Source organism: Eublepharis macularius, chromosome 13 (assembly GCF_028583425.1).
Source record: "Eublepharis macularius isolate TG4126 chromosome 13, MPM_Emac_v1.0, whole genome shotgun sequence".
NCBI lineage: Eukaryota > Metazoa > Chordata > Lepidosauria > Squamata > Eublepharidae > Eublepharis > Eublepharis macularius.
The window spans coordinates 44,267,441-44,289,942 of NC_072802.1; the positions used below are offsets into that span (position 1 = coordinate 44,267,441).

The 22,502-nt window shown below is 47.2% G+C and overlaps 2 protein-coding genes across 9 annotated transcripts in view; one reads left to right on the top strand and one right to left on the bottom strand.

Moving 5' to 3' along the window:
• Positions 1-3,398, bottom strand: part of ZMYM3 (zinc finger MYM-type containing 3) — a 28,449-nt gene extending 25,051 nt beyond the window's left edge. For 3 of the 7 annotated variants that reach the window (XM_054996214.1, XM_054996207.1, XM_054996213.1), the window contains exon 1: positions 1,839-2,004. The gene's annotated coding sequence lies outside the window, so the exon portion shown is untranslated. Of the gene's footprint in view, positions 1-1,838; positions 2,005-2,031; positions 2,050-2,284; positions 2,375-2,797; positions 2,871-3,320 lie in introns of those variants that run through there. The other 4 variants (XM_054996208.1, XM_054996211.1, XM_054996209.1 and 1 more) reach the window with 4 other exon arrangements.
• An 8,209-nt stretch (positions 3,399-11,607) lies between these two features.
• NONO (non-POU domain containing octamer binding) lies at positions 11,608-21,428 on the top strand. 2 transcript variants are annotated; one of them, XM_054996235.1, is made up of 11 exons: positions 11,608-11,716; positions 12,469-12,627; positions 13,967-14,187; positions 15,249-15,550; positions 15,776-15,871; positions 16,192-16,388; positions 16,497-16,581; positions 17,104-17,206; positions 18,043-18,085; positions 18,967-19,076; positions 20,553-21,428. In XM_054996235.1, the coding sequence occupies exons 2-11, from the start codon at positions 12,477-12,479 to the stop codon at positions 20,688-20,690; spliced, it is 1,446 nt and encodes a 481-aa protein (XP_054852210.1). In that variant the 5' UTR covers positions 11,608-11,716; positions 12,469-12,476; the 3' UTR covers positions 20,691-21,428. The 2 variants fall into 2 exon arrangements, with proteins under 2 accessions (XP_054852210.1, XP_054852211.1); XM_054996236.1 differs by having other exon boundaries at positions 13,994-14,187.
• The last annotated feature ends 1,074 nt before the right edge of the window (positions 21,429-22,502 follow it).

Genomic DNA, 22,502 nt, shown 5'->3' on the forward strand with positions numbered 1-22,502 from the left:
TGCCCCAAGTTCAGGGTCTTTAAATGCACAGAGGCCCCTCATGGAAGCAGCACAGAATGCCGTGCAAAAAGAATCTAGGATTTAAAAGGGACCTGAATAAACCACAACAATCAATTTTTCTTCTATCATTGGATGCTTGAAATTTTTTTAAAAATCCCCTGGGAACAAGATTCTATAGTTCTGGGAAAGCTGCTCCCGTGTTTATTAACAGCACCCTGTCAAACGTTTTTGGTTCAGTCCACAGAAGCACCTCTCTACCTCTCTCAGTCTTGTACCGCAGGAACATGCTACAGGCTGTCCTCCGCATTTTCACCCCTTCGTTGTGTATCTGCACGGAACTTCTCTCCCCCCTCAGAGGAACAGAAAAGAGGCTACCCCAGCCTATTTTTCTGCCTCCATAGTGAACAAGTTTTTCCTTCACCTCCTATTCCATTTAGCAACACTGTCAAGAGAAGGCCTCCTTTCCTCTTCATTGTTTAGTTGCCCCAGACTCCTCCAATATATCCAGCAGGCCCTCTAACACCATTTCATTTCAAAAGTCTAGTATATAGACAGAGCAATCCTATGAAACTTACTCCAGTCTCAGTCCATTCACTTTAATGGGCTTAGACTGGAGTTAGCCTGCATAGGATCACACTACAAATGCCCAATTTAGTCCATCACTACTTCTACACTGGGGAGGGGGGCAGGTTCCTTTACATTTTCTTGATCACCCAATTTAGCATTCAGATCTTGAGGACAACAAATGCCCAGTCTGCCTAATGGGGCAAGGGGTGGCACTACAAAACCACAAATAAAGTCCAATGCTGCTATTGGTGAGATCGGGGGAACTTAGAATGTAGATAATATCTAAAGTACATTTTTTTCTCTAGCTAGAGATATCAGGGCACTCATCTGCAAACCAGGACCAGACACAGAGAGCCCTCCATGGGTATGGTGGCAGGTGGAATCAACATCAAGCATTATCTAGTGGGTGATGTCAAGGAGAGGGAGCTAATAGTGTCCTATTCAGGATTGCCTCAAAAGATTTCCCAGATTGCCCAGAAGCCCATGAATAACCACAAGGAAGCAGCATTTCTGTTGCAAGGTGAAACCTGACCTGGCACAGCACAGGCTATTTGCTCCCCTTCTCCTCTTGCTGGCAAACACCTACAGGATCCCTCCCTAGTGAACCCCAAAGCTAGTTGTTCCTGTTGCAGATGACTCTCCCCAGGGAGTAAAAGTCAACTCAGATCCTTGTTCTTTTCCTTCAGGATCACTCTCCAGGGCAATCCAGATCTCAGTGCAGGATCCCCATCTTCTCTTCTTGAAGGGAGTGCCTGACCTGGCTCAAGCCATTTGGTCTTCCCCTTCCTGCAACTACATGGAGGATCCTTCCTTGAGACACCCTGGATTTAACTCTGAATTTTCTCCCCCCCCCCTCAGAGAATGAACCTAAGCTGCTCTTGTCCCATTAACAGCTCCTCCTTCTGTAAGTGCCTGCAGCATCCTTCCCCACCTCATTCCTGGCTCAAATCTACCTTGTTGCAAACCATTTGTCCCAGCCAGAGTCTGGCCTCAATTTCAAAAAATTAGGTTTTTTTTTTAGCAAATACCTGCGGGATCTTCTCCCTCCGGTCCAATACAGCCTCCCCCCTCCCATCACTGCAGATCCCTGTTTTTCATCTGCTCTCCTCCCTGTGTGAGCCAAGCTGAGGCGAGGCCTGGCTCCCCAAGGAGGTCCTCCTTATCGGCTGCAAGTACCTGCAGGTGTACGTCCCCCACCTCGTCTTATATTTGTCCCCTCCCAGAGTATCCCTGGCTCAGCCGGGGAGCTCCGCCCCATTCGCAGCAAGTACCTGCAGGATCAGACCCCACTGGCTGCAGAGAGAGCAGGCGACCTCCCCGCAACAGCGCCAGCCAGCCTGGGCCCAGCCCAAGAGCGCCTGCCCGCGCGGGGCAATTGCCTGCTAGACCACTCCTGGCTCAGCCCGTTCGGACCCCGATCTTGGAACGTGGCCGAACTCCGCCCCCTTAGCACCAAGTACCTACAGAATCCTTCCCTTCCCGGGCGCAGTCCAATTGCCCCCATCGCCGACAGGCCCCGCCCCCCGGCTCAGGCCCCGCCCCTGCAGCCAGCCCCCGCCCCCACCTCTCCTCCTGGTCTGGGGCTGCTTCCTCCGCCCCTCCCCCGCTTGACCCACCATGGCCGCCCCCCCCGGCCGCGCCGTCCCCCCCCCCGGCCCCTCACCTGCCTCGCCTCCCCACCTTCCCCGCCACCCGCCCGCCTCAGCACGGCGCCCACCCGAGGTTTGGTTGGGTTCGAGTCGCGGGGTTTGGCGGCGGCCCCTTTAAATGGAGGCGCCGCTCCGAGCCCTCAGCGCGCCGCAGCCCGAGAAAGGGGGGAGGTCGGGGAGGTTGGCCATTGGCCGCCGCCGAGCAAGGGCGGGGTGGCGATTGGCTACTGGCGGCCGGAGCCCGCTCTCCCATTGGACAGACAGGCTGCTGGGCTCGCGAGACTCGCCGCGGCGCCTCGGCTGGCCGCAAAACCCGGAGCGGAGTTCGTGCGCAAGGGATCGGAAGGGGAAGGCGCAAAACGCGGAGAGGAAAAATACGGATCCGGAGCGCCACCGGGTGTGGCGGGAGGGGAAGTGGGGCGAGGGGGGCCTGGGGCGAGGGGGCCCCCTGTGGGGCCGTCCACCCTCCCTTCCCCCCGCTCCCCCGCTTGCCTCGCAAATCCAAGAAGGGTTACGGGGGGGGGAGCTCTCCTCCCCCTCCCCGGAATCCGCGCGCCCTCCCGGGGTCGCCGCCCCCTCACCTGCTTGCCCGCCGATGTGGGGCGCGCCCCGAGTGTCCCCCTTAGCAGCCGAAGCGACGGAAGAAGAGAACGAGCGGGCGAGCGCGCGGCCGGGCGGGGCGGACACGGGGCACGGGCACCGCCCCCGGGACGCCTCGGGATGAAGGGGCCGCCCCGAGACCCCCGGCGGGGAGGGAAGGAAGGCGCAGCCCCCTGGCAGCGCCTCCGCCTAGGAAGGCGCCGCCGCCCCTCCCTCTTCAACGAGGGGGCTGCCCCATGGTGGATTGCTTACAAACCCGCCTCCTCGCTCTAGCCCCACATCTCACCCCCTGTAAATACCTGGCGGGGTTGTTCCAGTACCCACCCTCCATACTTAGCCCGCGATTCATAGAGTAGAATCAACACGCGCATTCACACGTACACGCGTCGCAACCCGCCTCCCCCATGCATACTGGCTCTTCCTAGACCGGGCCAAGCACACTTGCGATCTTTGCTCTTCCTACTCAGAGTCCCTCCTCCCGCCAGTCCCTGTCTGGGATCTGACCCTTTGCAACAGTCGCTTCTCCCGAAGATCCTCCGGGAGCCAGCCGGTCGCCATCACCCACCATGCCGGGAATTGCACCCAAGCCTCTTCCCCCCCCCCATACACGTGACTCTGGGAGGGCTCCCCCCTTGCAGTGCCTGCTTGTTCACAAGGGTGGAAAGCAGAGAAGAGACCTCTGGAGATCGATCTGTTGTGTGCTCCAGCCAGCCCAATGCAGATGTTGCATTGGAGCCATGGAAGCAGGCGACGGAAAGAAGCCGGGGAGGGGGGGTCCCTTAGAGTTGCCAACTCTGAGCTGGGAAATCCCTGGAGATTTTGGTATGGAGGCCGAGGAGGGTGGGGTGAGGGGAGGGGCCTTAGCAGAGTATAATGCCATAGAGCCCACCCTCGAAAGCAGCATTTTCTCCCGGGGAACTGATCTCTGTTACCTGGAGATCGGTTGTAATTCCACGAGATCTCCAGGCTCTGGAGACCTGGGGGATGGCAAACCTACAAATTTCACTATGCTCTTGTTCAGGAGAACTTGCTCCTGAGCACCCTGGCACCAGGCATCTCCACTCATTCCTCAAGTTACAAAGCCCTAATTTCAGGTAGGTAGTCGTGTTAGTCTGCAATAGAAGAACAAGATTTTAGTTCAGTGGCACCTTAGAGGCTCACAAGATTTTCAGGGTATGAGATTTCAAGAGACACTTTGGTGTCTGAAGAAGGGACCTTTGACTCTCGAAAGCTTACACCCTGAAAATCTTGCTGGTCTGAAAGGTACCACTGGACTCCAAGCCCTAATTGTCACCCTTTTCCAGCAATCTAGCACAGGGTGCTTCAGCCCTCCCCACACCAGTAGCCAGAAATGGGGCAGGCTACTCCACAGCCTCTAAGATTCTTCCCTTCTGTACCTTCTGCTTATACTTGCAGACTGATGATCAAAATGCAGATTTTCAATGGGGCTTTTGCAGACGTTCTTTCTACCTCAAAATCCATTTATCAACCAGGTTAAACAACCTTTTCGGACCATGTGATGAAAAAAAATGCAGCACCAACCTGAGAAGGTAGAGTGCTGGCAAATAAGGGTGGATGGGAACTGTAGATGAATGGATACAGTGGGAGCCAGCCAAGTCCCAGCAGCTCTGCCAGTGCCTCAGGACTTGCCTCAGATGCTTGGGCAGAGAACCAGCCATGTGGGCCAAGCAACATTGTTTGAAATGCTGCTGTTTGGCATGTATAGTTGGGGTTGCCTACCCCTGATCTATTGGGCTGGTGGTACATAAAAATATATGTGATTCTCCTCCCTCCCTTACCTTCGTAACTGCCCTGTGAGGTAGGCTAGGATGAAAGAGAATGATAGGCCCAAGACCAAGGTCACCCGGTTAACTTTATGGCAGAGCAGGAATTTGCACCCAGGTCTCCCTCATTTGGTAAGACCAGCTCCAGATCTAATACTTGTACTATTCCGGTTCTCAAAGTGAGAGATGGGCCATCTTTAAGGAAGTTCTTTCCATAAGAGGAATGAATAAAGCAAGAGAGAAGTAAGCTATAGACAGCTCCTTTTATTCTAATGCTGTCTTCAATTGAGATCTGGATGGGAACTCTCCCCCCTCCCACACACACAAACCTTGCCTTTTCATAGCATTTTTCAGCGCAGGTACAATTTGGGGTGGGGTGGAGAAAGCCATGTGCCCTTATTTATAAGTGGGAGACCTTTATTTTCCTCCATTTCCTCAGTGATTCACATTGAATCTTCTTCCTGTTTGTGTGTTTTAATTGTTTTATATAAAGTTAGATGTGTTTTTTAAAATCTTGTTTTAGTGCTTTTATTGTTGGCTGCCAGTAGGAACTCAGAGTTGGGTGCAGAGGCAGCTTTACAAGAGCAGAAATGAAAAAGGGCTTCCCTAGAACACAAGGAAAGGCTGATAGCCCATCCTTGATCTTCTTCCCCCACTTTTCTGTTTATAGCAACCCATAAAAAAGCATGCTACTACTTAGCAACTATTATTTGTGGTAGTTAGTCTGTACAATAACAGATAACTCAGATAAACTTTTTTAAAAAAAATATTGAGACCATTCCATCTTAATCACTCTGTTTAGAACCCAGCTAACCTTTTTAGAATATTCAAAATTACAGGTTTGCTCTTTAAAGCATTGTATACCCTCATTCTTACATTTCAGGATGTAACAGTATTTTCCTGGATGTAAAGGCAGTAATACAAATGAACTATAAACTATTGACTTTTTCATACCCTTCCTGGTAGATCTTAGCATTTTATCTTTCTTCTAGGGGGGAAAATGAAGTCCTTAACAGCTTAAAGAATCTAATTTTTCAAAGAGCAATTGGTTTAAAAATCTCTGCCCAGCATGGAAGCCATCCTGCGCTCCCCCACACATCCATATCTCTCTTTCTCAGATCAACCTGTCTCAAGGGTCTATGGTGAGAATAAACTGGAGAAGGGGAGACCTACATTAGCCATCTCAAGCTCCCTGAAAGAAGGATGGGGCAACTATACACTTAAGTAAATTCTTCCTTCTGCTGTATTAGAAAGACGATACTGTGATGAGCTGCTCCATAACCGTTTATGCCCTCATACTATCAGGTTAACTGAAATGTTTAGTCATGTGTTCCTGTACTGTCTCTTTTTTTGATTACGTGGTTAGACACAAATATATTTCATCTCTTCTCCCAAAAATCCTGGGAAGAGGGATACTTACTTCCTGTTAGCTGATCTTGAACCTGGAACCTCGGACAGTGGTCAGATTTGGTGCAGCTGCCAGTCTACCGAGGTTCAGCGCTGATTTAGTGATATATATTTGCTACTTTTTATATTCCTTACATAATGATTGTACATAATTTTATAACTATTCTGTTTTCCTATTTTGCTGTTGGACTGTAAAATAAAATCTATCCACTTAAGTAAATGAATCCTGGTTGGTGACCCTGGGCTAGTCACACAGTCTTAGTCTAACATACTCTAGGGCTGCTATTAGGGGGAAGGGTGGGATAAAATGTTGATACAGCAATCAATGGACACCCATTAGCAGTTGCAGCGCAATGCACACATATGCCAGATCAGTGCCTTTGCACTTAGGGGGCTTACACATAAGTAAACCGAGCTAGGATCTTACACTGAGCTAGAAGTCCCTAGTTCAAATTCCTGCTCTTTAGGTAAGGTTATTGTTGAATATATGATGCTTCCTTTTAGTGATTCAAGCAAAAGGATTATTAAGGTCAGTATTGTCTACTCTGATTGGCAGTGGCTCTCCAAGGTCTCAAGCAGAAGTATTTCACCTTACCTACTGCTTGGGCCCTTTCACTGGAGATGCCTGAGGATGAACCTGGGACCTTCCACTGATTCACAACTCCTCCTCTCGTTCTCTCTGCTCCCCATCTACCTAAGGCTCTGGAGTGTCAAGAGTTAGATAGAAAAATAGTTCAATGTAGTGTAAGGCAGAATCATTTAATAATACATAATGCATGGATAATCCAGTCTTCCCCTACAAAGTTGTTGTAAAGTGTCAAATTGGGATGACATCCTCCTTTTAATCTGAGTTTGTTGCAGCAGCTTTGTTCAAATAATTCACTTCATTTGCAAACTGTGTTTTGGGAGATTGCAGGGTTCTTCCGAGAAGATCAGGAACAGGCAAAGCTTTGGTAAGGGAAATATCTACTAGTGGCAATCCTCAGAGGAACTTCAAAGGCATATTATTTCTTGAAATTTAGTTCATTCACAAATTCAGAACAATAGTTCCCTGCCCCCCCACTGCTGCCAACACAGGCTGAATAGTGATACAGGATTCTTCTCTCACTACAGATGCTAATTTTCTGTAGTTCCTCCCCAGCTCTAATCAAGCGACTTACATTTCACATTGTACCGCGGCACTCTATCTTACTTCTTTGCAACACCCCTCCCACCTTTTGACTGGGATAAAAAGACACTGAGATCTCCGTTCCTACTGTTATCTGATAAAGGGAGCTTGACTTTCAGAAGTTTCTGCACTGGAAACTTTTGTTGGTCCTTAAGGTGCCACCAGACTTGAATCTTGCTGAACTACTACCTAGGCAATCATATCCTTTATTGGATGTTTTCTAGGGAATGATCTGCTTACATGGAGCAATAGTGAGGGCCAGACATGCCCCCCCTGCTAAAGAATATGTATCAGCATCTCTTGCAATGTGCAATTTTCTAGTGCAAATGTGGAGGGACTCCAACACATTTCTTCTCATATTGGTGAGGAGGTGGGAACTTGCTGGGGAGACTGAGTGAGGTGCTTATGGTGAGCCACAGAGACTGCTATTGTTAACTAGGAAGACAGCAAGCAAGAGGCTACAGCATCCAAACATCCTCTGCAGGCCCAGGCTGTAGAATGAGATGAGAGTCTTGTTCTCCACATTGCTGCTGCCTCTGTTTCCAAGTTCCTGGAGCCCACAAGCCAGATGGGACTTGCAGTGCTGGTGAAGAGATTTGGCAGCTGTTCCAGAGGAAGTTACGACACCGCTGAAGATAAAAACTGAAACTTGAGCAAGGCACACTGGTGAGGTCAGGGTGCCAGCAGATACATGGTTGAACTCACTTCTCTGGTGCTCAAGATTAGAATTACCAAGGGCTGCTTTGGGTTGGTACCAGAGTCCTGCCTGCCTTTAAACAATAGGAGCAGCCAGATCAGGAGCATGTACACACACAGAGAGAAAGAGCGAGTGAGAGAAAGAGAGAGAGGCAGGCAGGCAGGCAAGGAAGAGAATTAATCTGATGGTGCTTGCTCCGCCTCCAATCCAAAAGCATGCCTCTCCTCTTACTGCTGTTAACACTGCACAAGCTATGTATGGCATCTCCTGAAAAGCAAAGGGATGGAGGCAGATTTTCTCAAAATATAGAGCTTTATGTTTGGGAGCATTGTCAGGGTGGAGTGGTGGTGGGAGGAATAGGCGCACACAATTTCTTTTTCCTTCTGTTGGATACCTTCCTCCACTTCCCTCCCCCTCCACATCAGGTTTTCTCCTTGCCAGGGCCTCTCCTGCCTCCTGTTGCGATGGCCTCCAGGCGTGCATTTCCTGCTGCTTTCTCCAGAGAGGTTTGTTTTCAGTGGAAGCCCTAAAAGGGAGGGAGGGAGAGTTACTGCATGCGTAGATATGCGCAGCAGGAGTAAATGCTGCATCCTGGCCTGGCAAGTGGGAAATTGAATGGGGACCTGCCCTTTTGGCAAAGCCGAGGTCTAAGCAGCTGTTACTGGAACTCTGGCACAGCAACAGCTATGCGAGGAAAGCTATCCAGAAGTTACCGGGGTGAAGAGAATTACATTCCTGCCAGGCACATCATATATGGAACTCAGCAATGGAGATCGTGTCAATCTGCAGATACTGTCCTCTCTTGGACCTGTTCCACCTGTCCTTCTACTAGGTGGGGTCAGATTGAGGAAAATCAGGTAGAGAGAGATGGAGACAAACAAGGAGAACATAAATTGGGTTTGGGCTAGGTTTGTCAATCTCCAGTTGGTATTTGGAGATCTGGCCAACAGGGATTGTGATCGCTTCCCCTGGAGAAAATGGCTGCTTTGGAGGGTAGACGATAGGGAATTGTGACCTGCTGAAACCCCTCCTTTCCTTAAACTTATCTTCTCCAGGCTCCACTCTCAAAATCCCCCAGGAATTGCCCAACCTGGAGCTGGAAACCTTATCACAGAGCTTGACTGGATGGAGCCAAATGACATACTGCAAGTTTGGAGCTATGGTGTGCAATGGCAGACTATAAATGAAGCAAATATATATATAAATAAATAGTGGGAGGAAAACCAAATTACACAGATGTTCATTGTGTGACCAGAGGGCAGGAAAATAGAATTTTGTCTAGCATCTGTTCCTCAGAGCACATGTATAACTCGGCCTGGGGTGGGGATGGCTGCCAAGGCCCAGGTTGCTTGTGAGGAGTGAGCAACAAATCTATAGAGCTAGTAAACCATTGTTTTTAGTGTGTAAATGTGTTACTCTTCTTATTGCAAGCATATCTGATGGTCTGTTTAATACTTCCCCTCCCTGAAACTTTCAATACTTTCTTGCACAGCAAGGGTGTGTGTGCATCTGTGGGATGACCTCAGAAGTTGTAAGGCTGGGGCTGGTGATATGGACTGTGTCTGACTTCATCTTACCCCATTCTTCTGCTTACCCCCCAGCTCAGTATCTGCTAGTGAATGGCCTGCCCGCGTTCTGGATTTGTGTACCAGGCATGTTTGGGATAAAATCTTACGTGTAGGGGATGGAAGGAGCTTGGAACCACATATGAAAAGCAAGTTGCACAAACAGGATTAGTTGTGAGTCCTAATAAGCATTTGTAGATGTTGCTAGATTGGTCCTGAAAATATAAATTAAAAATACCATATAAAGCAATTCGCCATGCTTTTTTTTGTAGAGGATGCAAGTTTTAATATCCCCAGACAACATATTTATCTGTTTGCCAAACAGCCCACTCACTGAAGCCTATGGAAACATTTGGTGTATGCAGTCAATTGTGCAGCCTAACCCTATGCTCATCTACTTCCACCCTGTTCAAAGGGGCTAACTCCCAAGTCAGTGCTTCTCCAAGACCTGGCAGTGAGGTATCTACCTCCTGGGCAGAGCTCAGATGTCATGAAACGACGACAAAGACGACCTCGTCTTTCAGGTCCTCAGATTTATATTCTAATCAATTATATTTAATGTGAGCCTTTGGGAGATGAAAGTGGCTGTTAGCTGCTCTGAGCCCAAGGCATGTATCAGTACAAAAATCCTGGGGTCCAGAGCCTCATTCTTATGAAATGTAATAGGACTTTTCCCCATTGGGTTTTCTGAAGAGTTCTGGATCATTCTGAAGCTGGCATAGTTCTTCACCAGCAACATAACATTCTCTTTCAATTGAACAGTTATTCATTCTGTCCATGCAGAACATACACTACTGACCTGCTAACTCATGTCCTCCTCTCAGCATGATAAAATAGATACGTGGATGCAGATTAAGGCTGTAAGGGTTATGTATGTTTTATGGCAAACCTGTGGGGTTTTCAAGGCAAGAGGTGAACAGAGATGGTTTGCCATTGCCTATCTCTGCATAGAGTAGGGTTGCCAACCTCCAGGCCACTGCTTCTGAGGGTGGAATCTATGGTGTTATATCCTGCTGTTGTCCATCCTTTCACACCCTACCTGATCTATGCTTCACCCGCAGGAATTTCCCAATCTGGAGTTGGCAAGTGGCAACCCTACCATAGAAGCCCTGGACTTCCTTGGTGGAAAGTGACCTCAAGTCATAGCTGATTTATGGCTACCACCACTGCTGGGGTTTTCAAGGAAATGGATGAACAGAGCTGGTTTGTTATTGCCTGTCTCTGCAATGCTGGTCTTCCTTGGAGGTCTCCCATCCAATTGCTAATCAAAACCGATCCTGCTTAGCTTCCGACGTCTGACCGAGATTGGGCTAGCCTGGGCTATTTAGGTGAGAGTCTTATTGGGATTAAATCACATTGAACTCGATGGCACGAAATTACTAGGTACACACGTGGCCTGCCTGTTTGGGCCTTTCTCCTGTTGCCAAGTCCAACGCTGGCAAGAGCTAGAACTGTTCGAAAACCTTTTCCGCTAAGAGTCCAGTAGCACCTTTAAGACTAACCAATTTTATTGTAGCATAAGCTTTCGAGAATCAAGTTCTCTTCATCAGATGCATGGAACAGAAACTGGTCAAATAAACAGAAACAGTTTCTGTTCCATGCATCTGACAAAGAGAACTTGATTCTCGAAAGCTTATGCTACAATAAAATTGGTTAGTCTTAAAGGTGCTACTGGACTCTTTTTGATTTTGCTACTACAGACTAACACGGCTAACTCCTCTGGATCTTTTCCACTAAGGTACATATATTTGAATAGAATTTACATATATTTAAATAAATTAATCAGGTTTCGGCCCAGCCTTCCCAGTGTCCTTGCTTCTGTTGCATCCAGGCTGCCGTGAATCGCGCCCCTGCCTCTTTAAGAAACAGCGCCCAGCTCACTGCGCATGCGGGAAAACTGATGCGGTCACGTCTCCCCTGATTCCCCACCCCTCAGTCTTCCCCCCCCTGCCCCTTTGTCCCTTTCTCGCATCTCACCCAACCTTGACTGTAAAGAGCCTGATTGACAGCTATTTGCGCGGGCCGGGTGGAGAGGGCTTGACCAATCAGGAGTATCGAGCTCTTTCCGTCTAGTGTTGACGTTTGATTGACATTATTTCTGGCTACTGGACGGAAAGCGAATGGGAGCTTGCTTGGCCAATGAGGAGGGGGAAGGGGCGGGCAGTGCTGCACACAGCAAGCTCTACCGAACGGTTTCCGGCCGCGCGCGCCCTTTTCTCTTTTTCCCTCCCCCCCCCCGCCTTGTCGCTTTTCTCTCTCAGTCCGGCGGCTTTTCTGAGGTGAGGAGGTCGCGGGCGGCGGCTGGGGGGTTCTTATGGCGGAGCAGGTGGGCTTCGATCGGCCTTCTTCCTTTTTCGCCCTGTGAGGCCTGGGCCGCGTGGGGAGAGCCCTTCCCTTCCTCCGCGCTGATCCCCCCCCCCACCGCCACTCGGAGCGCCCTTGGTCCCGCCCCCCGTTTCTTGGCCCGCGCCGTTGCCAGGAGCGGATGCTCCGGGGACCGGTCAGGGCCCTCCGCCGCCTCTGGGAACACGCGAAGCCGCTTCGGCCTACCCAGAACCATTTGTTCCAGACCGGCAGAGGTTCTCGGACTCGTTCGGCATCCTTTCTTGAAAATGGGTTGGAGGTTGAACGGGGGGGGGGGTCTTGAACTCACCACAGATACGAATCTCTTTTATGAGCGATCCGAGTCGGAATTGGTCTAGTTTTATTCCATCCGGCTGGAAACGACTGTTCCAGGTCTTATGAGCAGATGGGACCACTTAGAAACAACCACCCCTCCTCTCAGCGGTCCATCTGGCTTACAAGGAATAGTAATGTGCGCTGTTGTTTGAGATTTCATGGAATTGTCTTGAACTGAATCTGTTCAACCTTTTCTCATATACTGAGAAGTGGCAGTGGCTTTGCAATATGTAAGAGCTGTGCCTGGAATTATACCTGTGCCTGCTGTACCCCAAGTAGGTGCCACTCAGATACGGGTTTCTCTCTTTCTGCAGTGTCTACTAATATACTGTCATGCTTGTTTTCCTACCAGGGTGAAAAATGCAGGGCAACAAGGGCTTTGCAATGGAGAAGCAGAATCACACTCCACGAAAGCAACATCAGCATCACCAGCAGCAGCAACAACAGCAGCAGCAGCAACAACAGCAGCAGCAGTCTGCCCCAGCTAATGGGCAACAGGCCAACAGCCAAAGTGAGTGTGTGCTTGATAGCCGATCCATGTTCTTTTGGGATGGATGGATAATGTCAGTAAAGCTTTGTACTTTGTGGCAGGCACAGTTGGAAGAATAAACAAGTAAAAACCACAGTATTTTTAGAGATGCCATTGGAGGTTCAATTGCTCAAGAGTAACCTAGAGTGTCCTCTTGCCTCCATGTGAAGTGTTAGAGGTGTTTTGCACAGTACTAGACAGGTAGAATTCTCACAGGTGCTGTATGTTGACTGTTCTTCTTGGTTTGAGGGTGTGTGGTTGGTGAGAAACGTGTCAGTGCACTGTTTACTTCAAAATAGACAAGAAAACTTGAGTGGCGGGGTAGGGTTTTTAAATCAGTAGTGTAAATGAACAGATTAGAAATGACATTCTGTGGCCTCAAATAAGCACTTTGCAAATGTGGAGGTTACCAAAGATCATGGCTTTGTTCCTAGAAGTGTGAAATGTGTTCCTCACCAACCATCAAAATTAAAAATGCTATGTTAATAGCTAACTTCTGTGTGATAGGAGGATTACAAATTTTTCTGGTCTTTACTGTGACCAGAGTAGTTAAGGTATCACAGTTTATTGATTTGGTCATTATTAGTCTTAAGAATGTGTATGTTTTTGAACTACAAAGAGTTATGCAACATATAAATTAGGAACTTAATTAAATGGTGGTGGAAAGGTATGCCCATGTATAGGTTAGCTGTATTGATGCTTGTATGGTAAATTCTGTGAGCCATTGGGTTTGCTTTTTAAGGTTTGTTGCCTCTCTCTGGGCTTACTGAGTATTCTGGAATCTTTTTTCCCCATCATAGCAGGATGTACACAGGTTTGAGTATCCAGCAGCACTAATATTGGTGCTTGGGACTGGGTTTGCCTGTGATTGATCTAAGAGAGTGGTGTGTGTGGTAAATGGGGTTGTCTCTTAAGTTCCTCCTCGTAACAGTTAAATTTGTAGATGTTGAAGCACCAGGCCCTATCTCCTGCTGTGAGTGGAAATGAGTTCCCACTAGCGTTCTCCTATGGGTGCTGCTCATTATCTGTTGCCTTGGTCCTATTCTTTCAGCTGTTGCAATGCTCTGGGTGTCCCATAGGTGGCTCTGCATCATTAATCTATGGCCAAGTAGAACTTTTGCTCTGTTGGGTGAAGGTGGCAGACTGCAAGTGTTGATTATGGTTCTTAGTAGCACTTCTCTTTTGGGATCTCTTATTTGTGTTAATCTGCTGCTACTGTTAAAATAGTTGGAAGTTTGATGTGTTGGAAGACTTGGCGGTTATTCTGACCATTGTGCTCTTGAATGTGTTAACGCTTGCATTTGTTCCCCCAATTTTGTAGAGCGATTCTGTACCTTATTCCCCTCAGATGAAGGCCTGACAATTGATTTGAAGAATTTCCGAAAGCCTGGTGAAAAAACCTTCACTCAGAGGAGTCGCCTCTTTGTGGGCAACCTGCCTCCTGATATTACAGAGGAAGAGATGAGGAAGCTATTTGAAAAGTATGGGAAGGCAGGCGAAGTATTCATTCATAAGGACAAAGGCTTTGGCTTTATCAGGCTGGTGAGTAGATATATGTGGTTTTGAGGAGATTTTTCTGCTTGAGGTTACTGTGTGTGTGTGTATGTCTGGCCTTGGTAACATAACCCAGCATGATCAGAGAAATAAGAGTGCTGCATATTTCACTGTCTTCTATGAAAATGAAGTCACCTCTTGTTTCTGAGAGCTAAGCTACAAGAGATGAGTTATACGAGGAGGAGCACGTAAAGGGAGTCACAGTGTTAGCCGGGAAGCTAAGTTTTAAAAGAGATCAGAAGCCTTGTCAGTTTTTCCTCTCTACAGAGCCAGGGAAGACAGGGCTCAGAAGGTTTGTTTATTTCCTCTGTCTCTGAGAAGGGGAGGTGAAACTGACAGATCCTTAGGGAAGCAAAGAGGAAATTAGCAGAGTCTCTGAGCAGCAGTTTCCCTGGCTCCATAGAGAGGAGAAATTGACAAAGCCTTCTGATCTCTTTTAAAACTCAGCTTCCCCTCTAACATTGTAACTCTGTTCAAGGGCTCCTTGTGTAATTCGTCTCTTGTAGCTTGACTCTGAGGCAGAGATCCTACAGAACATGTTGATTGTTTCAACAGAACAGGGTAAACTGAAGGGCTGTTTCTTTTTGTGGAAAGACCTGCGTCTTCAGCCATGCAAGCTTTATTTTAAAGGAATGGCTCAAAGAGGGAGGAAAATAGCAGTTTGATGATATGCTGGCGTTGAGGGTGCCCCCATGCCCACACACACCCATGTGTGAAGCTGTAGCTAAATAATTTCTAGCGTAAACCCTTACAAAACTACATATTCGAATAAATGCCTAACTGTAAACTTTTAGAAACTGCCATTCATTAGTCCCTGTATCTTTCGGCATCTCCTTTTGCTGACTTTTTGGGCTGTGTCTAGTCACTGTCCTAAATGTCGAATAATTTTTTTTTGGATGCTTAGTTTAGGAGTCTTCCTTTTCCTCTTCAGGAATAAATTTTATTTTAGCCTGGACATTGGTTGCTCATCCCAGTACATTGCTTGCTTATCTTAACGAGTGGAAATATGTTGGTTTGGGTTCTAACAGGTGGTACCTTTTTGTCTCCAGGAAACCCGAACTCTGGCTGAGATAGCCAAGGTGGAGCTGGACAACATGCCTCTGCGTGGGAAGCAGCTGCGAGTGCGCTTTGCATGCCATAGTGCCTCACTGACAGTCAAAAACCTGCCTCAGTTTGTGTCCAATGAGCTCCTGGAAGAGGCCTTTTCAATGTTTGGCCAGGTGGAGAGGGCTGTCGTGATTGTGGATGACAGAGGCAGGCCTTCTGGGAAAGGCATTGTCGAATTTTCAGGGAAACCAGCTGCTAGAAAAGCCCTAGACAGATGTAGTGAGGGGTCCTTCTTGTTAACTACGTAAGTTCAAAATGTGAGAAATCTTGGACTTGAGCAGGCAGGGAAAATGCTCTTATTCAATAGTGATGGTGTTTATGTGATCTGTGTTCATGTAAAAAAAAATTCAAGTTTGATAGTCTCAAGGGATGGATGGTGGTTATCTTCTCCTAAATAACACAAACTTGCAGCTAAACTCGTAGTTTTAGTCTGCTGTCATTTGAAATTTCGGATGTATTTTTCTGCCAGTTTCCCTCGTCCTGTTACTGTGGAGCCCATGGACCAGTATGATGATGAGGAAGGTTTGCCGGAAAAACTGGTCATCAAAAATCAGCAATATCACAAGTAAGTGCTGAAAGGGGGAAGGAAGAGTGTGGGACTATAGTTATTCTCTTTAGTGAAAGACGTGGCTCTTAACTCTCCGCCCTTTACTGGCAGACACATTTTGTTAGCCTTGCACTTTACTGTCCATCCTTTTTACAAAAGAGTACATGAAATAGACTGACTAAAGGATAGTATAGATAAAGCCTGGGTTCTGATGTTGTCTTCTTAAACGTGCACAAAAACTTGGCTATCAAAACTTGGCACTTGGCTTCCATTGTCCAATCCTGCAATTCTTCCGAATTGGTGGTTGCTCCTAAGTGATTAGGTCCTTCCACTTTCAGGGAGCGTGAGCAGCCTCCTCGGTTTGCCCAACCTGGTTCCTTTGAGTATGAGTATGCCATGCGTTGGAAGGCCTTAATTGAGATGGAAAAACAGCAGCAAGAGCAGGTGGACCGGAATATCAAAGAGGCACGGGAGAAACTGGAGATGGAGATGGAGGCAGCTCGTCATGAGCACCAGGTCATGCTCATGAGGCAAGGTGAGCGCCAGTTGTTCTCGCAGGCAGTGGCTGGCTGGTGACATGGCAACTGAAATAGTCCAGGTGGTGAAAAATATGGACCTGTTTTCTTACTAACACTTTTTTCAGATTTAATGAGGCGCCAGGAAGAATTGAGAAGAATGGAGGAGCTGCACAATCAGGAGGTGCAGAAGCGTAAACAGCTGGAACTTAGGTAAGCATGGAGGGAGTTATGCCAGTCCTGTGCCAAAGGCAGGCTGTTTAACAGGATTTTCGTGATTTAATTTGCCATAGTGGGTCTCATTGCTTACAATTTACTTTCTGCAGAGCTGAATGCTCTGTTCCTACTTTATGATATAGCTTGGAATATGCCGTTGGCTCATGTATATGGCCCTGTCTCCCAGATGAATGATATTTCAGCTTGCCTGACCAGTTCCTGTATCATTCTTCTGTTTTTGGGATGTAGGTGATTAGCTGCGGCTGGACATGTCGTACCAGGCTACTTCCTGTAGGATTCTTCTCTGGTCCTATGTAGCTTGTTTCTGAACGAGGAAGCTGTCTCCACGGGTGTGTTTGGAGGTCTGGGCCAGAACAACTGCCTAGTGCATCTCACTGTACAGGTTGTTGAGTGCCAACTAGGTTATCCTTCAGAGAAAACTATGCTGGAATGAGTGTAAGCAAGCTGACTTTTGATAGCCCTTCAATCAGTGAGACTATTCGGGAGTTTCCCTTACAGGCAAGAGGAGGAGCGCAGGCGCCGTGAGGAAGACATGAGGCGGCAGCAGGAGGAAATGATGAGGCGACAGCAGGAAGGATTCAAGGGGACCTTCTCTGATGCAGTAGGCAGTCTTCTTTCTTGCAATGTCCACCAAGGGAACGGTCTCCAAAAATGAGGAAAAAAGGAACACAGAAGCAAGCCACACAGACCATTGTACTGCAGATTTGAGTCCTTTTATAAACTTCAAATGCTTAATATTTCATTTACAGGCATAAATTCATTGGAACCGCAGCTGTAAGCATGCTGGAAATAAATACACCGCCAAGGAGCGCCCAAGTCCAACCAGGGACTGCTCCAACGTAGCCTGGCAAACCCGTTGCCGTTCTCCCGCCGGGAGCAGTCCCTGGTTGGACTTGGGCGCCCCTTGGCGGTGTATTTATTTCCAGCATGCTTACAGCTGCGGTTCCAATGAATTTATGCCTGTAAATGAAATATTAAGCATTTGAAGTTTATAAAAGGACTCGAATCTGCAGTACAATGGTCTGTGTGGCTTGCTTCTTAGTCTTCTTTCTTGCCCAGGGTGGGGAAGAGGGAAGTTAGTGGGACTGCTTGGTTTATGATCTGAGCAGAGGACTGGAGTGTAGCCAGTTTGGTGTAGTCATTAAGAGCGTGGGACTCTAATCTGGAGAACCGGGTTTGATTCCTCCACTTGAAGCCAGCTGGATGACCTTGGGTCAGTCACAGCTTCTAGGGGCTCTCTCAGCCCCACCCACCTCACAGAGTGTTTTGTTGTGGGGATAATAATAACACTTTGTAAACCACTCTGAGTGGGTGTTAAGTCATCCTGAAGGGTGGTATATAAATCGAATGTTGTTGTTGTTATTAAAGTCTTTGATCTTCTTTAGTACAGAGGTCTTTGTCAAATGAAGTTGTCAGATAGATTTGTCTGTTTTTCAGAGGGAGCCTCCAGATATGCGAATGGGACAGATGGGCATGGGAGGTAAGATGCTGTTAGGTTCAAGAAGGGGCATGGTTTTAACTGATCCCTTTGGGTCTTTTTTGTTTGGGCTAAGATTCTTCCTCGGTTAACTTTCCATTGGATGCAAGTTGGCTTGTGGGAAACATACTTATAAAACTTTTGATCCTGTAATTTTAATTTGTTGGATGTTTCCCTGTATCAGCCCACTATGCCAGATACATTCTTCCAGTCATGCCTTGTGGGTAGTTAAAACTGCGGTCCTTTGCAGTGCTACCCAGAGGCTGTAGAATGGTTGCTTTTTTCTGCCCTCTCCAGTCAATTTTTGTAGAAATGCAATGTTCTGTTTTTCTTTAATGATTTTTAGAAAGTATTCCAGGGCCTGCTGTTTTTCACTTGGCCTCTGGTTTGACAGGATAGATGTTCGCCAGAATGAACTGCATGTTGTAATTATCTTTTGTTTGCTTTATGATATATCTGTAGTGTTAATTGTTAGATTTAATTTGGGATCTGTTTATGAGGCTTTGAAAAGTGGAATAACAGTACCTGAAATAATAATAGTTCTAGATGTAGCTGAAAATATGGGTGGGCCAAAAGATAAACAGTTCTGGTGGTAAGGAACCTTTTGCAGAGAGGGGAGCGCTCTGAAATTGCAATGGAAAGGGTGTTGAAAGGTACACATGCCTCCTAGAGAAAGGGCTGTCGAAAGGCCAAGGGAACAAGGCCTGTTGCAATGAGCTTGCAGCTGAAATCCCAGGCTCTGCGTCACTGTCTGGGTACTGTAACAGCTGAAATGGGCTTTCCAGCTGTTGGTTTATACACCCTTCATTGCTGAGCTTTCAGTGTGCAGCAGCTCACCCCAACCCCATAGCAACAATATTCTTTTCTTCCTCCCCCCACCCCAGGTGCTATAGGCATGAATAATAGGGGGACAATGGGAGGCACCACCGTTCCAGCAGGACCACCTCCAGCAACTGGTCCTGGTCCAATGATTCCTGATGGAGCCATGGGAATGGTAATGTCAAAGTATCAGATTTCAGAAGAATTGGAATCGGGAGGGATTTGATTTGACAAACTTCTAGACTAAAGAGCTGCACATGTTTATGGACACGCTTCTGCTACAAACTAATTTGCATTTTTCACAAACAAGTACTTTCATAATAGAAGAAATGGCTTTGTGGAAGCTTAGGTAGTTTAAGTAAGCCCATCAGACCACATACTGCTTGGGTAATGACCTACTTTTGCTCTCTCCTGCATAGTTGTATTGGCAAGCCTTACTTGTGCATTTTCTTAGCATTCATTCTCACTAATCACAAGAAAGGGCATCCCCTAAACACCTTAGTCTACTACCCTTCCTCCAAGCTGCTCTGGGCAGCTTTGAAGTCTGTTTTCCTCCTATGAGGTAGGTGAAACAAAGAGATGGTAATTGGCTAAAGGTCACCACATGAGCTGCGTTGTAGCATGGTAATTTGAGTTTGGGCTAGTATTCCAACCATTGCATTATCCAGGTGATGTCATGAAAAGAATCCTGTCCCCAGAGCAGTTCATCTCTTTTCAGCTGTGGTTGTCTTTGAGAAAACTAAATAGGGGAGAAAACTAAATAATTGTCTCAAACTGATGGCAAATGCAGTCTGAAACAGACTTGCCTAGTGATGTCTTACTAACTGCAGGTCATTCCCAGATTGAAACAGGGACTTTATTATTTATATTCCACTATCTCTGCAGAGCAGACTCTGAGTGAATTACATCAAGGTATAAAAACAGGTAGCATAACAAAAACGATTTCAATTGAGACAACCCAGTGGCACTCACATGACCAAATGTGTCAATACTTAACAGCCGTATCAGTACCATAATTTCTATCTTCTGCCATGGAGAGTGGTGGTAGTGGTTATATTTCAGGCCCAAAGTGGGAAGGGAGGCCCTGCAGGTTTCCCATTTCCCTGTTGAGGGCTGCTGTGGCATAGTGGTTAAGTGGTTTGGCTGCAAATCAGCATTCTACTGGTTTGAATCCCACTACTGTCATGAGCTCAGTAGGTGGCCTTAGCTAAGCCACTCCTCTCACCCCCAGCTCCCCAGCTGTATTATGGGGAAAATAATAACACAAACTTGTTCACTGCACTGGGTGAGGTGCTAATCTGTCTAGAAGAGTGGTATATAAGTGCAGTTATTACTATTATTAATGACCGTTTGAAATAAGGCCCTTGTATCCCTGATGCTTATTCCAAATGTCCTTGTTTTTTAGGCAGAGCTTTAGTATCTGTTATGGCTTGTCTTAGTGGTAGGGCGAACCGGCTTCTGCATGGTTCTACTGTTACGTCCATGGGAAATGCAGACATTCTTAATGTCTACTTCTGCATCCTTGAGTTTTCCTAATGGGGTATTTGAAGATCAGGGAAGATCTCACAGCCATGAAGCTCCTCAGTAGAGTTGCAGTGGTCTGCAAGGGATGTTCTAACGCAAGCTTTTTTCCTCCCCTTTCTTAAACAAGACTCCACCGCCACCTACGGATCGCTTTGGCCAAGCCAGTGCAATGGAAGGACTTGGAACAATGGGAGGAAATGCACCAGGATTCAACAGAGGAGCTCCTGGGGGAGATTTTGGCCCAAACAAGCGTCGCCGATACTAATGGGGGGGGGGGGTTGACAGTGCCTCGGCCACTTCCCTAGAGGGCTTTTCTTGGGCCAAAGGGGCTGGCTTTGGCAAAGGGGTACACAGCCAGACTTTGTAAACACCACAAGGTGCATTCCTACAAACCACAATGTGAAAATGGATCCCAGGAGGCTTCAGTAGCTGTGTAGTGTCAGATCAGGCTAGGACCCTGCTGTGTCTCATTCCCAAGCACCTCGGCACAGGTTCAGCCCCCTAGCTGACTCAGCTGCAATTGCAGGATTTCTTGTTTTCCTCAGCCCTCAAAAGGCATGTCCTCAGAGTGCCGGGGCAGAGCCTGTAGGTATGTACACATGGGTAGTTTCAAATGGCTTATCATGTAGAGGGAGGGGAGGGATTTTTTTAAAAAAAACGTGTAGCTTTTTACTTTATTTTCTGGACCATTTTTCTTTACGGTAGATGGCTGTGCAGGCAGGAGGGCCAGGTAGTGGTGGTGGTTTGCAGATGAATTATTCAGTGTGTTGTACCATTCTTTATTTTTTACTGGTAGAAAAGTACAATCTATTGGACAAGAGAATACAATAATTTCCTGTTAAAGATTCAGTTCAAACAATTGTTTGTATAACCCTAACCTTGCCTGTCTTGTGTAGAAATATGAGACTTTGTGTGAACCTGAGCTGTAATTGTCCACTAACAGGTTAAGTTTGTCTGAAGACTGTTCAAGGAATGCACATTAAAAGGGATTTTAAGCCTTTTTCATCTTGTGTGCAGTCTCTTCTACTTTGTGGGATGGTGCACTTCTGCTTTCTTATCAATAGAGGGAATCAAATAGCTGTCTTTCCGTACTTGTCATAAATGGCAGCCAAATCCAAATCTTGCTGAAAAGGCCTAAGGCTTTGTGCTTCAATACATCCCCTGCTCCTTTTTTGGCTTACTTCTTGCGCTGGCAAAGCTGACATGCTCTTTCTTACCTACTAGGTGAGCTTGGAAGTGTTAACCAGATGCCTTTTTAAATATTCTTCTGGCTTTGGAGAAGTCAGTATGGCATCTAGTGGTTAGTGTTGGGACTCAGCCCTGAAATTCGCTGGCCAGTAGCCCTAGACATTACCTGTGCTTCACTGAGGATAAAAGAGGAGGAGGAGAAGTAACTTAGGCTATCCTGAGCCCTTTTAAGGAAGCATGGGATTTATAATGTAGAAAAAAAGTTGGTATGTGTGACTTTAGGGCCCAAATGGGGGTGGAGAAAGATGCCAGACTTGACTCTCATCTCTTGGGAATGGGGACTCCTTGTCAGTCTGCAGGAGAATGAATGAAGTCTCTCCTGTAATACACAGTTTCTCATACTTTTCTTTCCAGGGATGGGTAAATTGATCTGAAAGGAGCAAGAGTTGGCCTGTCTATGAAATGATGTGTTGGGTGAAGGAAAGAGTCCTTAGCAGAGGCTTCTCCTTACTATAGCTGGGGGTGGGGGGTGGAAATCAGTGCTCTGGCCTGAACAAATGAAGCAGTTTTGGCAGTCAGGAAAGTCATGTGTTATACCTCCCACTTAAAATACAACCCAACACCAAGCATTGCCCACATCATTGGCTGGTGGTGGTCAGTAGTTTGATGTCTGCAATCCTCAGCTTATTGCTGGAGGGATGACTGGACTGGGCTCTTTGGGTACAAAGAACCTCCAGTTGGAGGTCAGCATAAGGCAAGCCAGATCGCACAGTAGACAGCTGAAGCAACTTCACAGCAGCTTGTCTCCTGTCTTGAAATGTACTGGGAAGCTGCAATCAGCCGGTCAGGACCTGTTGTTGTAACTAGCATAATGATCCAAGATAAGAGC

Excerpts from the sequence above, each read along its gene's own strand:
- NONO (XM_054996235.1), top strand. The coding sequence starts at position 12,477 with ATGCAGGGCAACAAGGGCTTTGCAATGGAGAAGCAGAATCACACTCCA. Across the intron at positions 16,582-17,103 it reads CGTAAACAGCTGGAACTTAG|GCAAGAGGAGGAGCGCAGGC; the intron begins GTAAGCATGGAG and ends TTTCCCTTACAG. Across the intron at positions 18,086-18,966 it reads GGGACAGATGGGCATGGGAG|GTGCTATAGGCATGAATAAT; the intron begins GTAAGATGCTGT and ends CCCCCACCCCAG.